The sequence below is a fragment of the Engraulis encrasicolus genome, chromosome 2, assembly GCF_034702125.1.
Source record: "Engraulis encrasicolus isolate BLACKSEA-1 chromosome 2, IST_EnEncr_1.0, whole genome shotgun sequence".
In the NCBI taxonomy this organism is placed as follows: domain Eukaryota; kingdom Metazoa; phylum Chordata; class Actinopteri; order Clupeiformes; family Engraulidae; genus Engraulis; species Engraulis encrasicolus.
This window is the reverse complement of record NC_085858.1, coordinates 7,036,540-7,050,978: the sequence shown is the minus strand read 5'-3', so window position 1 is coordinate 7,050,978 and position 14,439 is coordinate 7,036,540. Positions and strand designations below refer to the sequence as shown.

Here is a 14,439-nt window from a genome sequence, read left to right as displayed (position 1 = left end):
CAAGGGTGTACTTACTTATGCCTTGCTCTCTTGTGAATGCTATGGCCTTATGACCAATAAAAGTATGATGACATGTAAATGTTTGGGTGGAATTAATTAAAGCAGACTCTGCTTGTTCCTTCTTGAGATTTCCGGGAAGATCAGACCATGTTTTATGATCAATTTTGACAGAAATGTAAGAAATTTCAAAGGGTGTACAAACTTTTTCCTGGGACTGTATTTAGGTTTTTATAGGCTGAGGGCACCTTCTAACAAAAAGGGCTTAGGCATTCAGCAGGCGTTTTTTTTTTTTTGTAGGTGCCTTAGGCTTAAATGGGTTAATGTTTAGGACTGACTTGCTCCCCTTTATTTGGTGAAATTAAATCTGGTTTTAAATCATACTTAGTTTGTGCTGCTCTCGTACTCGTCTTCATAATATACATGTCATCACGTTAGTCCTACCATATGATGTGGTCGCGCAGCTCTTTTTTTGCCTGCATGCATTTGGGTAACTCATGAAAGTGTTTGTTGTGTTCTGCACTCACCCCCCTTCTCTCTTCCATTGCCCCCAGAACATGATGACGGCTCTGCCAGGGCAGGACCCAAATATGCCCCCCCAGCAGCCCTACATGCCCGGACAACAGCCCATGTATCAGCAGGTAGGTCCTCAGTAGCTTCACTGACTGCATATACATGGCGAGCTCTCACCATCGCATACAGCTGTATGTTCAAAATAATAGCAATGTCTTTAAAAGGGTTAGTAAATGTCAAAATTAAGGTGTTCTTAAATTGTACCGGTACTTTATAAATTGTACTTTAATGAATACAAATAAATTGTGGGTTCGTCATCTTGGTAAGGTCGTGTAACCCCTAGGCCACAACATTTGAAATGTAAAATCCTGTCATGTATTGTATGTATTCTGCCTATGCACTAATCAGTAATATTGTTGCTCATTTAAAATGGGCTGATGCAGAAAATGTTGTCGAATTTGTCACTGAAGTTCAACATGTTGAAGTCAGAATAGACACCAGGGCAGGATGCCAAGAAAGTGAGTCAGTAGCAAACCAGGTGTAAGTTAACCCTAGAAGTAGTGAGAAATTGTCTTCTATCGGAGGACAAGAATCCTTAGTTTCTTTGCCAAATGGCATCTGTAGGCTATGTATTCGCAGCTTTACCACTGTCTGAAGGTTAATGTTTCCATATTTATCATTTGATCCTGCCTTTGGAAGATATTCCCCTGCTGGAATGGCTATTGGTGTGAATGTCAATGTTTTTCTCAGTGGCTGCTTTTGCATGATGCGTTTTTTTTGTTTGTTCACTTGTTTGCATGATACGTTTGTTTGTTTGCAGATGGCGCCCCCCGGTGGTCAACAGCCGCCTCCACAGCAGCAGCAGCAGCCGCCGGTGCAGGGCCCCCCAGGCAGTGCTGAGGCCCAGCTCATCTCCTTTGACTGATACCTGCTCTCACCAATCAGTGCCTCAGACCGTGGGCTCCAACACACTACACCCCTCCTCCTCCTCCTCTCTCCCCCTTTCTGGCTTTGGCCTCACTTGTCTGCAGACCAACGTGCAGCGTGGCTGACAACCAAGCGATGCCATGAGCGTATTGCAAAAGCGGTGCACCACCCTCCCCCTGGTCCACACCCCCTCCCTGGTTTTCCTCTTCCTTCCCGCCCTCTCTCTGTCTTCTTCCATTAAGATGAAGTATGAGTTGGTAAGAATACAGACTCACAAGAGGAGGGACCCTCCCTCCATTTTCTGCCAACTCTTTCCCTCTTTCTCTCTCTCTCTCTCCTTGCATATGTGCGTAGTCTTGTCCTTTCCTGGTTTGCAGAATCTCAGTTTAGTCAGTGGTGTAGAATTCAAAAAACAAGTAAATAAACAACAACAAGCAAAGAAGTGAAGATCAAAACACACACACAAGACACAGCCACCGTTTTGTCTCATATTTTTCTAAAGCAGATTTGCATGTGTCCAGTGATTTTCTTTTGAAGGTGTGCAAGTGTGTATTTCTTTGTGTGTTTGCAACTATGCGCAACAGAATAGTGGTATGTGTATGTAAAAGTATGAAGTGTGAATCTTCGTGTGTGTGTGTGTGCGTGTGTGCGTGTGTGCGTGTGTGCGTGTGTGTGTGTGTGTGTGCGTGTGTGCGTGTGTGTGTGTGTGTCCATGCAAGAGTATAGAGTGTGTACAGAAGTATATGAAAGGGTGGATGTGTGTGTATGTTTAGTTGGCTTTGTTTCCTCTTCTCGGTGCATTGGTAACTGGCGTGTGTGAAAATACTGGTTTAGAATAGTATATTACCAGAGGCGAGCATCCATTGGTGGAAATGGTTCAGCTTTACCATCCCAACATTCCCCATCGGCTGTGGGAGCACTCCTGAAACGCGCTTTACAGTGCTGCCCTACAGTCGAAAAGTGCAGTAACTACATATTTTTCCGAAATCGAGTTAAGACTGAAATTGGTCTTCATCACACCCCCTTTATCTTGTGAGTAAGCCTTATTTCCCAAATATGTCCCGTTGTAGAGATACTGCTTTGTCAAATTTGCAGTAGCTACAATATTCAACCAATACATTTTTCTCAGTTTCAATGTTGGCATAGTTACTGCCCTTTGCCTTTGTAGGACAGAGTGGGTGCAGGGTGGACAGGAGGAGGAGGAAAGGACGGGAGAGCAATTGACTTGCACCCAGTGTTTCAACCAAGTTGATGGCCCTTGCTCTGTTTCACTGACTTTTATAGACGATATTCCAGTGCACCACCATATCAATCAGGCACAAATTGTGCTCTACAAGAGCAGCCAGTTTTTATATCTGTGCTACTTGCTCACACCGTCTTTCAAAGTACATTTTAAAATTAAAACAATGTTTTAGATGTGTGTAGGAGACAACTCCAAACAGCTGCAGCACATTGAGACGTGTTAGTTACAGCTGTCATTTCAACACATCATTCACTCACAACTTGATGTAGCAAAGCCAAACCCTCAACCCATTGTGTACTGCTCTGTGCACAGCGAGGCATCTTCCCCCCCATCTTCAGTAAATAATGTCAGGCAGAGGGACAGTTCATAGGTCATATGTTTCTGCAGATGAGCTGGAGGCTCAATCTGTTTTAAACACACTAAGCTTCCTTATTGTCAATAAAGTGTTAAGCTGCTTTGAGTGACTGTATAGAATGAGGGTGTGGATGGGATGGATGTGGAGAAACTTTTTCATTGTGCACTGCTTTGGCTGCAGAGGGGCGCAAGTGTCGTTCAGTGTCTGTATGCGTGCAGGGTTGTGTGTATGTGTGGGTTTTAGCAAGACAGCAGTGCTGTAGAATGGTTATATACTGCGCATGTATGTAAATCCACCAACCAGTGACTTCTGTAACCCTTTAATGGCATTTGTGAACTCTATCTCTCTCTACCACATCATACTGATCTGTCTGACTTCAAGAATTAATTGTAAGATTATATTTAATAAATATCTGGTTCTTTTATTGTCCACATTTCAGTCCATGTGTGGTTTGTCAAAAAGTGGTATTATACATATATTTTGGTCATATTCTTTGTCATATTCTGTGACAGTTGTGTTACAATAATACATAATTTTTGAGTTACTCACGTTTCTCAGTCACGTCTTGCCTTTCCCTCAGTATCTTGTACTTCGTAGGCCATAGTACATGTACAGTAGTCTAGTGTAATTGTATCATCTTGACATGCTACATCATAGCGCAGTTTCCTCTTTTAAAGCAAGGTGTATTTCACATTGTTCACAAGTTGACTAGTCAAGATGTTTTAGTAGCTTATGAAGGATTTTTAAAAAATCACTGTTTCTGCCTGAATGAAGAAATGATGAGTCCTCCATAAACATTTAAATAAACATTCTTTGTGAGTAGGGTCTCTTTTTCACGATTTCCGGAAGACCAGGCATTTGTTGCTCTCTGGCATTTCAATCTGTAACATAAAGGAGATGTTATGTATTAAATATGTTGCTCACAGTGATGTACACATACACACACTATAAATCCTGATGAAAATTAAGGACATTGGTATTGGAAAGTGTATCTCTCTGCTATCTAATCTCTACATCTCGCTGAAGTAAGTTGAATCCTACCATTCTCTCCAAACGCATTCCATTGGAGAAGGCAATCTGTCTCAGGACGTCAATGTCAGGAAGCCCCCACTCAGGGTTTCTATAGGGAAGAATTGATATGGAGTTACATCTGACAATTTCAAAGAGTTAGTGCTGTATTTTATAGTGCCTGCCGATGTTGCATAATTTAGGGTGATATTCGGAGCATGCTAAGCCATTTCAAACATTTCAGACAAACCAATGCTGGCTAGTCGAGGGTAGTGTCAGCAAAACAAGTGCTTGTTGACATTGGCTGAAATCCTTTAATGCCAACACCAGCCTATTCTACCTATAGACTGACTTCTGTGAACAGCCAGATTTCATGTTTTGCTCCACTCACTTTTCACGTAGAGTCCTGTCTAGTTCTTCATTACTCTCAGGAATGATGATGCCATTGATTGCATAAGGCTGAAAGTGAATCAGAGAAAATGCAGGTGAAAATATATATTTTTCTAATTTATCAAAAGTATGTTGTAGGATTTTTTTTCCTGTGTATAAGTACTTGACAGCTTAAAGAAATGTTTGGAAAAAAAGTACTTGACAGCTAGTGAAATATGCAATGAATTTGGATGTAAATAATTTTTGTATAATCTTAAAAAAATTCACCCCATGTGAAATGCATCACTTAATCTCAAAACATAGTTATTCTCTGTACTGTCGGAATATTCTTATTCATCAAGATCAACAACAAACAAATTTCCCCTTGGGGACAATAAAGGCAATCTAATCGAATCTAATCATGTTATTCAAAGACATACAGGTAGGTTGTACTGTAAGCAACTGCGGTCACTTCTTATTGGAGCTACACATAAAGACGCTTTGTTCCTCCAAGTACATTTCATTTCCAAAAGTATTTGCTAACCTGTCTTGACTCACGTATGAACTTAAGTGCCATCCCATTCCCAACCCATAGGGTTCAATATGATGTTGGTCCACCTTTTGCAGCCATTCCATGCTCCCAACCTAATGGGAACAGTTTGGTGCAGGCCTCTTCCGCTTCCGAACATGACAATGCCCCAGAGTACAGCAAGGTCCATAAAGGCATGGATAACAGAGTCTGGTGAGGATGAACTTGACTGACCAGCACAGGGTCCTAACCTGAACCCGATAGAACACCTTTGGGATTCGTTTAGAGTGGAAACTGAGAGCTAGGCCTTCTCATCACACCAACATCAGTGTGTGACCTCACCAATGCACTTTTGGAAGATTGGTACAAAACATCCTATAACTACACATCCCTCAAGCTTGTGGACAGCCTTCCCAAAAGATTTGAAGCTGTAATGGCTGCGAATGGTGGACCTACATCATATTGAATGGGATGGGTTAGGAATGGCATGGCACTTAAATTCAGTCAAGGCAGGTTAATAAATACTTTTGGCAATATAGCGTACCAGTCAGTGATGAAACTCCTTGGATGAAAATGTCTCTCAATCACCAATAAGACACCCAGTTGTTTACAATTAGACTCTGTGAAACTCAGTCCTGCTGTTCTCATCTTACCCCATAGGTCATCAAAATGCCATTATGTCTCAGAATTTCTCCAGCTCCTTGAAACACACCCTGTAGGTATATAAATAAATACATATGTCACAACTATACCTGGCCTCAACCCATAACCATTAGATGTCATTATTAGCAGTGCCGCTGGCAGCTTTTGCTAGGCCCAGGACAAAATCAGCTGAAAGGGCCCCCCTTAAATACACACAATGTACTGGGGTCCCAATTATGCACCCTCCATCCCCCTCCCTGGGCCCGGGATATCTAACCCGCTTGTCTACACACACACACACACACACACACACACACACACACACACACACACACACACACACACACACACAAAGACACCCCCACCGGCGATCGTGACTAGTGGTACCCATCCAGTTTGCTTACTCTAACCACAAATTTCCATTATAAAGTGACTATTTAATGATTAAATTTGTAGTAACATTATGCCAAAGCTGGTTGGAAAAAGATGTAACCAAACCAACCACCAGACACAGTAATGCTTGGTATGAAAGAGGGAAGCCAGTGTCACTGCACCTCTGCTGTTTTGAAGGAGCTGACATGGAAGAGGTTGATGGCCACGATGACATCACAGGAGCAGCGTGGAAGGCCCGCCCACTTGTCCCAAGGTTCACTGGCGTCCAAGTGCACAGGTTCCAGAACGCGCTTCACTTTGGTCGCCACAATGTACGCACGGATACTGAGGTAAAACACAAACAATTTTGTATCCAGAGAGGTGGTTAGTGGGCCACCAATGCTGTACATACTGTATTCGCTACCATGATGTACTGCATGAGTGATGAACCTATGGCCCGGGGGCCTTTTACGGCCTGTAATTCCGTCTTATCCGGTCTCTGATATAATTTTAATGTTATGTAGTGTCACATGCAATATGGCATGTTTTGAAAAGCAATATTAGAAATTATATTTACAATATTTTCATGGGAGCTAGTGAAGATGGGGTCTGGCATAAAGTGCAGGGGGAAATCCTGGTTCGTGTTCATAGTACGTCCCTTCATAAAATTTGAAGTGGCCCTTCGAATGAAAAAGGTTCCTTACCCCTGATGTACTCACTGTATAATGAATAACAGTGTGGGGGGTATGACTGTTTTGTAATACAAGTACTCATTGTTCTTTGCCTGGGCAATCCCGTGCTGCTTTCCACAATCACATGTGATATGGTCTGGTGATAACCAGCAACATTATTCTAAGCTCAAAAGGGTTCTCAGTCTCTCACCTTGCTCTAGACTCTTCTTTGATGTCTGACGGCTGCCAGGTAACGTAGCTCAGCTCCTGGGCAAAGTGGACAACGTGCTGGCCCGTGCCAGAGCCCAGCTCCAGGCCAAACAGCTCCCGGTGGGACTGCTCCTCCAGAACCTCTGCCAGCACCGACAAGATGTCGTCCTGGTTCCGGTCCGCTGCAGGAGACAGTAGCATGGTCATGGTGATGAGGGGCAGAAGCAGAGGGAGGTCTGAAGAAGGATCAGCGTATCCGAATCACACTCCACAGATTCACATTCGCACATTGACAGCTAACAGTAAAGGGCGGACAGGTGAAAATGCTGCTCAGAGACCCATCTATTAGTCAATAAAGCTTTTTGAATTTGAATATTAGCTAGATTTCACTGTGCTGTGGCAGCACAGGCTACAGGTGACCTATACTCTGCTGAAGACTGGCAGATGGAGAACAGAAGATTATGTCTCTTGCCTAAGAGGCTCTTCTTGGGACGCTCCTCCTCCTCCTGCTCGTGGGGTTCTGCTCTGCTCAACAGCTGCTGAATTGGTTATCAGATTAACAAACCGGAGACCCAAGCTAGGAAAGGCAACACAGAGGCGAGGCAGTTCACTTGAATGTGCTTCCCAAAAACAAAAGCATTAACACAGCTGATGAACACACACACACACACACACACACACACACACACACACACACACACACACACACACACACACACACACACACACACACACACACACACACACACACACACACACGTAAGAGTGAGCTATATATGGTTAATATGTGGAATGACGTGTGTAATGTCTTTTGTAATGTCTTCTGTATTCATGTAAGTTTATGTATGCTACTTGACACCTTAACCTACCCCCACCCCACACACACACACACACACACACAGACACACACACACACACACAAGAGGAAAGGCAGCGCAGGGGAATTATTGTGCTTCTCACAAGAAAGCATAGGTAGCCTACACTGCAGATGAAACACACACACACACACACACACACACACACACACACACACACACACACACACACACACACACACACACACACACACACACACACACACGACACCAGGCCTATTGGTAGGCCCTGTTAATGCTGAGGTGTAATGGAGGTAAAATAGGCTACTGACTTAATTATATTTTCTGACCACAATGTAAACTAGGCTACTAGCAAGGTCTGTGATATAGCCTATCTAAGATAATAACACAGCAACTGGCTATGACAAATCAGAAGTCACTAAGGTCTGCTACATTTGGTACGTCAAAACGTTGGTGACAGAGCCATACAGAAGGGTTGGTGAACATTTGACAGGTCATGTAACCAATGGGCGCTGTTTATTCAGTTGCGCTGAAAAATCAGACCGCCCAACTGGCTGTTTGGTAGTGATGCATTGTGGGTAGGTCAGGAAGAGTCGCTGGAGGACACCATGTGCTTTTGAACTGTGAGGTGGAGTGGAGTGACAGACTGGTGTGCATTTGGGGAGAGTTTGATAAAATATTGAAGTGGATCGTAGAATATAGCAAGAAGGATGTACTGCACCAGGCACTGTATTCGGGCGGCGTTGAGAACAGTAGTACAAAGGCAACGGTAAGCAACTGAAGTGGTGATGTAACGGCGATATTACCGGTGGCTAGAATGGTTGTGCAAGTGCACTACAGCCAATTCAGTCAAGGGCAGTCGGGTTTGAAATTGATGTGACCATTGATTGACCAAGTAACACACGATTGCAGTTATACCATGATAGGATTGTTATAGACATTTTGTTCGATCAACGCTGCAGTATTCTCAATAGTTCATTTTACCCCACTGTTGTCTGCCTGCTATACTAGGTAGCTAGCCTCTCCCATAGTGTTAGCCTCTGTGCTATGTCTTCTGCAGACCTACAGACCCTGTATCTCTCTGAAGTCACAGATCCTAAAGAAATAAGGTGTTTTAGTTCTTTTCCCACCACGTTACTTGGCTTATCCATGTCATGTCTGCACCTGTTTCTCAGACACCTAGCTGGTGCAGATGCTAGACTTGCCATTCATTCATCGACTGCACCCGTTCTGAACTCAGTTTATGACTGGCTAGCTTGCTAGCATGGTCCTAAACAGTCCTGGCGTCAGCCATCAACATAACATGAATCAAAGCCAAGGTCATGTTGCTTATATGTATGGAAATGCCATCGTTCAAATTGGAAACAACTACGTGGTGTTTGGTATAGTATCTGTCTGTGAAAAGGATTCAACAAACGTTTTTAAAACGCATGGTCAAATTATCGCTGTTCCGCTGTAATGAAGTCATGTTGTGTGCCTGCTTTGTGCCTGCTGTGTGATAATTGGTGTTCTGATAAAAGGCATGTCTGTCATTTCGCAGGTCAAACCTCCAGACGCCAGCAGCATTATGCGCCATCAGAACGATGAAGACGAGTTTATTTTGTCCATCAGACGCAATCGCCTCCCCTCCCCTGGACGGTTCACCCAAACAGTACTCTCCCAAAATCCAACAGCTTGTCAATGACATCGCCTGTCTCACCTTACTTGAAGTTTCAGACCTGAACGAATTGCTCAAGGTAAAGGCTTACTGTGAAGTTGACAAGAGCTCCTGCAGTTTACTCGTTGAGTGTTTGGGTACAATACATAACAGGAACTAATTAAGCTGTCCTTTTTTTATCCCGCAGAAAACTTTAAATATCCAAGATGTCGGAATGATGCCCATGGGCGCGATGGCAGCATCAGCGGCACCAGCGGCAGCGGTAATGGCACTTTTGTTTGGCTGATGCTTTATAAGTTCATATGACATTCACATTACAACGTGGTTTTAAATTCACATCATGTGCTGCACCATAACTATGCTTGCATGTTCATGTGGGAAAATGTGTTATCAGGCAGCAGAAGAGGAGGTAGCAGCCCCAGCCAAGAAAGAGAAAACGCATTTCACCGTAAAACTGACGGCACTCAACGCAGCTGACAAAGTCAAACTGATCAAAGAGGTTAAGAACAGCATGCAAGGCTTGAATCTTGTGCAGGTAAGTCCTCTGAATGCACCCCATTGCACCCCATACATCTGGATATATATTGCTAGAAAATGCGTTCTCTAGAGGATGCATCCATTGACAATGTTATTTCTTTCAGTCGTTTCATCATTAGTCTCTGAATCGATTGTATTGATAATTTAGGGGAATTTAATTGGTTTGAAATGTTGCAACCAGAAGTATAAATGAGGTGGTGGGGTGGGCACCTATGGGCTTGCATGCCCAGGGACACACGGGTTCGAATCCGATCGGGCATTACGCAACCCCACCCCATCTCTCTCTCCATATTCATTTCCTGTCGCTTTTCACTGTCCTGTATGCAGCCCTATCAGAACAGGTGGAAATGGAGAAGGATTACTTAACTGTAGACAAGAGTCCTGTTATGAAGGATTTGGAAGAGATGCACATGATTTGCTTCACCTGGAAGTCAAACATGTAGCAGGAGAGTCCTTTCCAGCATTGTCACCTATGTGATTGGTTTTTAAGGGCTTTTGTATCATGTTTCTTATAGTTGAGAGACTGTCAGGAAAGCAGTGGGAGAGGGAGGGATGGGACAGGGCTCCCAAAGGACCTGGGTCGCCGTGGGCATACAAGCCCACATTGTAGACAGCTTTTCAAGCCTTTATTTTTGTTAATAGGAGATAGGACAGTGAAGGTAGTGACAGGAAGTGAGTTGGGAGAGCGAGATGGGCAAAGGGCCCGGGCCGGAGTCAAACTCGGGTTGGCCACATAGTAGACAAGTGCCCTACTGTTAGCGCCACGGTAGGGCCAATTGGCCACAATGCACACAAACACACACACACTCACATACTTGACAGTTGGGGGAGACCATGTACTGTAGACCGATTTTGTAGATGCCCCTGTTCATTTGTGTTCTTTTCCACAGGCCAAGAAGCTGGTGGAGGCCTTGCCACAGGAGATCCGTGCCAACGTGTCCAAAGACGAGGCTGAGAAACTGAAGGCTGCCCTGGAGGCCGCCGGTGGCACAGTGGAGCTGGAGTAGCTCCCCTATGTCCTCCCTCCATCCGTCTCGCTCTCTTACGCATTCTCTTTTTTTATATAACAGTCAAAGGAATTTATGAAGACAAATTGCCTTTAAACGTTGCCACTTGGCCCACAAGTGTGACTGAATGAAAGAGGTGGTAAAAAAAAAAACTCACAGACTTGGACTGTCATGGGTCACGAGCCCGGAAACACACGTTGTACTCACCACCTGCTTGTCTGTGTCACATACAGCCATCGAGGGACAATACTGTGACGGCCCTGTGTAGAGTCTGTCTTTCCGCGTGTGTATGTATGTATGTATGTCTGTCTGTGTGGCTGTGTGTCTGTATGTCCATCTGCAAGGGAACAGGGCATGCCCCTTCATCATGGGGACACGGTTGACAATGTTGCCTGAGCTGTAATAAATATGGTCAAGTATTGTATGTACATTTCGTCTGTGCATGGAAAAAACATACTGGATATAGTTTTACCAGAGAGAAAAAATGGCAAAATGTGCCCAGAATCCACACTTGGTGTTAAGCAGGAGCCTGTTTCTCAGAAGCGCAGTAACTTAGTAGGTTGCCTATGGGAAATTGCATTGCAACCAACTAAGTTGCTAACTTAGTGGGGAATGGAACTGTTGAGAAGCGCGCCCAGAGCAACTCTGCCATTTGACAACTGTGAATTGCAATCAAATACTACAGGGTTGGTGTTTGTGGTAAACGAAAACAATCTAGTTACTAAGAGGCATGTCTTCTTTAAATAGGAAGTTACTTTGCTTCACACACTTGTACGCTTCTCAGTGGTTTTGGAACAAAACTATCAAAGAACTACCTTTCACACTTTAATTAGTGTGTATGTAAACCTAAATCAGATATTTGAATATGTTAATATAACTTGTTATTCAAACACGCTATGGCTGAGAAGTGACCATATCATAAGTTATGAGTTTGTCGTGCCATAATAAGCAAATCATGATACATTTTGAACTGTGTGTGTCCCTGATAAGCTAATGCAGCTCAAGAGGGTGCACGCAAATGAAAGTTTGCCCCCCTTCATGTAACTCAAACAAATGAAGGAATTTAATATTGTTGTAAAGGGACACTTTTGAACAAAAAACTGTACCTTAACCCTTTAACTAAACTGCCTCAAAAGTTATGAGTTGGGGACATAATCAGGGACGGATTAAGAAATGATGGCCCCCTGGGCCAGACACTGTCTTGGCCCCTCATCCACCACCCCCCTTAACCCTGCTAATCGGGCATGCTAAGACAACTATACAGTGCTCACAGCTAGCAGGTAATTGGACACTCGACACACACCATTCTTCCATGCTATAGAGTTGGACAGTGCTACAGTAATCTACGTACATTGTGTGTGCTCAGAGGATCGGCGACACAGTTTCGGCAGGGGGTCTCGGTGGATGGATTATTTGTGTAGGGGCCCTACCCCAGACTTTTTTTGCATATTAAGATGCAATTTTCTGCATTCTAATCAGTTTTAGGGCAAGGAATGACAAATCCCATCTCACTCACTCCCTCAGACTTGATATGTTGAGATGACAAAATTAATGTCACATGGCCACGCAAGTGATGCTATGCTGAGATTACTACCCATCAGTCATGACCGAAAGCCCAAAAGCATAATTTTAAATGCTGAATCCACCAAACAGTAGGTAGGCCTACACACAACACAGACATCTTTGTTGCAACCACAATCAATGGTAGCAACTCATGAACTCAAATAATTGGAAAGATGATTATTGTAAAGGTGGTTTTGAAGGCCAGTTTGGGACGTGGCCATGGGGCCAAGTCGGCCTGGCCCCTTGCGGCCTCTGGCCCTTGGGCCCCCCACCCTCAATTGGCCTATGGGACTATACCAGTTCATTGTGTACACTATATTGGCTGGCACATGAAGCACCTTGGAAAGATTATTATTGCAAAGGTGGTTTTGAAGGCCAGTGTGGGTCGTTGCCGCGAGGCCAAGTTATTTGCCATTTTTTGCCTGCACGTTTAACACTGATGTCAAGTGTAACATGTTCTATCCTAATGAGGTCATTTTTTTGGCCACACCACTGATGACATGCATATGTTCATGTGCCATCCATCAGTTTCAGATCAGGGATTCCCAAATGTTGGGCAGGTCCTAGTGCTCATCTGGTTTCACAAGAGTGTGGTCATAGAGGTAGAAAATTACACTAGAGAGGACCCCGCCCCCCCTTTTACGGCAATCTGTAGCGGCCATTATCTGGAGGTAGATCAGAGAAATGGAAATTAACGGAGAACGAGGCTCACCTCTGTCAAAAATGGCTTAATCGTGTGAAAATGTCCATCAACACACTATACAAGGACACTAGTTGAAGTGTGTTGCTAACTATGTTCATAAAATATATTATTTGATTTTTAAATGTATTTTATCGGCTCATATGATTTCAGTAGATATGTAGCCTGACATTTCAAATGTGGTCTTTGATTAAAGTGTTACTTTATATTTACACAGTTTTAGTTAATTTCTTGACATGGGTGGGCGTGTTCTCCATTGACTTGCATTGCCTGAAAGTACCTACACTACCTACGGAAGTTGGGAAGCTCCAGCTGCCATTTCCCAGTGCTGTCGCAAATTGCTGTGTCCTCTCTAGTGTTATTTTCTACCTCTATGAGTGTGGTCCTAAACTTTACCATTACAGCAGGCATCGTCCATAGAAGTAGGCCTACCCCTACTCTGCAAGGAAGGCAGGTGGGCAGCATCCTGGGCCACCCTAGACTCTACCTGTTTGATTCAGCACCATTCTTAGTCCATCTTCTGGCATACACACTTACAAATTGAAAGATTTGAAGTTTTTGCACCTTCAATATTGTACTGACCCCTGTTGGTGTTGATAAACAGGATAGTAGGCTACCCAAACAGCATACCTAAACCACGCTGCAATAACTGACAAATATCAGGCTGTATAAAAAAAAGTTGATGTATAACTTCATTGAATATTTCTGTGTTGAGTAAATACGACATACGCAGGTTAAATATCGTGTGTGGATATTTGTTTCTATTTTTATGCCAGTCACGTAGGCTACTTCCTCCCAGAATCCAGCTGCTCCCACTCTTGACAAGCGCGCGCGTGCCAAGGCTGCACCCCCATGAACTTGACCGGGTTCTTAATTCCACAGCATGATATTGGTTGGGCGTTAGTTGTTAGCGTTAATAAACAATATAAAAGCATTTAAGAAAACTACTTGCAAAGGCTTACTTATTACACGAGTCTTGTAGGACCCCATATATATGTCTCGGGGTTGGTCTCTTGAAGACGGCAGCGAAAGCACGCTCATCGAGCGGTAGAACTTGAGGTCTGGGAAACTAGTGCAGCAGCTGAACTTAGGGTGTGAGGAGGGCAGTATGTGGACATGTGCTCACGCCCTAAAGACGTCGTGGTGGTGCCACCCTGTTCGGCCCATGTGTGGCAGCGTGGAGCAAAATTACAGTTACACGTTTGGAAAAACTGCGTATCGAGTGGTCTTTGTTGCTTCATAGTTCCAGTGTGGTCATTGTGAGTTATGGGGTGTAAGAAAGAGGTCAGACCGACAGATAGGC

General features: G+C 43.9%; 4 protein-coding genes across 11 annotated transcripts in view; 3 read left to right on the top strand and 1 right to left on the bottom strand.

The window, feature by feature from the left end:
• The window catches only part of hgs (hepatocyte growth factor-regulated tyrosine kinase substrate), a 19,234-nt gene extending 15,766 nt beyond the window's left edge, over positions 1–3,468 (top strand). For all 7 annotated transcript variants that reach the window (XM_063220878.1, XM_063220872.1, XM_063220859.1 and 4 more), the window contains 2 exons: positions 552–638; positions 1,331–3,468. In XM_063220878.1, the coding sequence (XP_063076948.1) occupies positions 552–638; positions 1,331–1,435 (192 nt within the window). In that variant the 3' untranslated portion in view covers positions 1,436–3,468. The remainder of the gene's footprint in view (positions 1–551; positions 639–1,330) is intronic.
• zgc:103625 (methyltransferase-like 26 B) lies at positions 3,212–14,232 on the bottom strand. 2 transcript variants are annotated; one of them, XM_063220903.1, is made up of 7 exons: positions 14,099–14,232; positions 6,838–7,018; positions 6,138–6,300; positions 5,595–5,654; positions 4,435–4,502; positions 4,077–4,155; positions 3,212–3,916 (listed from the first exon to the last, which is right to left on the bottom strand). In XM_063220903.1, exons 1-7 carry the CDS (start codon positions 14,175–14,177, stop codon positions 3,869–3,871), a joined length of 678 nt encoding a protein of 225 aa, XP_063076973.1. In that variant the 5' UTR covers positions 14,178–14,232; the 3' UTR covers positions 3,212–3,868. The 2 variants fall into 2 exon arrangements, with proteins under 2 accessions (XP_063076973.1, XP_063076979.1); XM_063220909.1 differs by lacking the exon at positions 14,099–14,232 and having other exon boundaries at positions 6,838–7,089.
• On the top strand, positions 8,280–11,297 carry mrpl12 (mitochondrial ribosomal protein L12). The gene is made up of 5 exons (XM_063220827.1): positions 8,280–8,441; positions 9,213–9,408; positions 9,517–9,591; positions 9,724–9,864; positions 10,757–11,297. Exons 1-5 carry the CDS (start codon positions 8,383–8,385, stop codon positions 10,871–10,873), a joined length of 588 nt encoding a protein of 195 aa, XP_063076897.1. The 5' UTR covers positions 8,280–8,382; the 3' UTR covers positions 10,874–11,297.
• Positions 14,232–14,439, top strand: part of slc25a10a (solute carrier family 25 member 10a) — an 8,304-nt gene continuing 8,096 nt past the window's right edge. Inside the window, exon 1 of the mRNA XM_063220892.1 lies at positions 14,232–14,439. This exon is cut by the window's right edge and continues 350 nt beyond it. The gene's annotated coding sequence lies outside the window, so the exon portion shown is untranslated.

Excerpts from the sequence above, each read along its gene's own strand:
- mrpl12 (XM_063220827.1), top strand. The coding sequence starts at position 8,383 with ATGTACTGCACCAGGCACTGTATTCGGGCGGCGTTGAGAACAGTAGTA. Across the intron at positions 9,592-9,723 it reads CAGCGGCACCAGCGGCAGCG|GCAGCAGAAGAGGAGGTAGC; the intron begins GTAATGGCACTT and ends ATGTGTTATCAG. Across the intron at positions 9,865-10,756 it reads AAGGCTTGAATCTTGTGCAG|GCCAAGAAGCTGGTGGAGGC; the intron begins GTAAGTCCTCTG and ends TCTTTTCCACAG.
- zgc:103625 (XM_063220903.1), bottom strand. The coding sequence starts at position 14,177 with ATGAGCGTGCTTTCGCTGCCGTCTTCAAGAGACCAACCCCGAGACATA. Across the intron at positions 5,655-6,137 it reads GCTCCTTCAAAACAGCAGAG|GGTGTGTTTCAAGGAGCTGG; the intron begins GTGCAGTGACAC and ends ATATACCTACAG. Across the intron at positions 4,156-4,434 it reads GACAGGACTCTACGTGAAAA|AAACCCTGAGTGGGGGCTTC; the intron begins GTGAGTGGAGCA and ends TCTTCCCTATAG.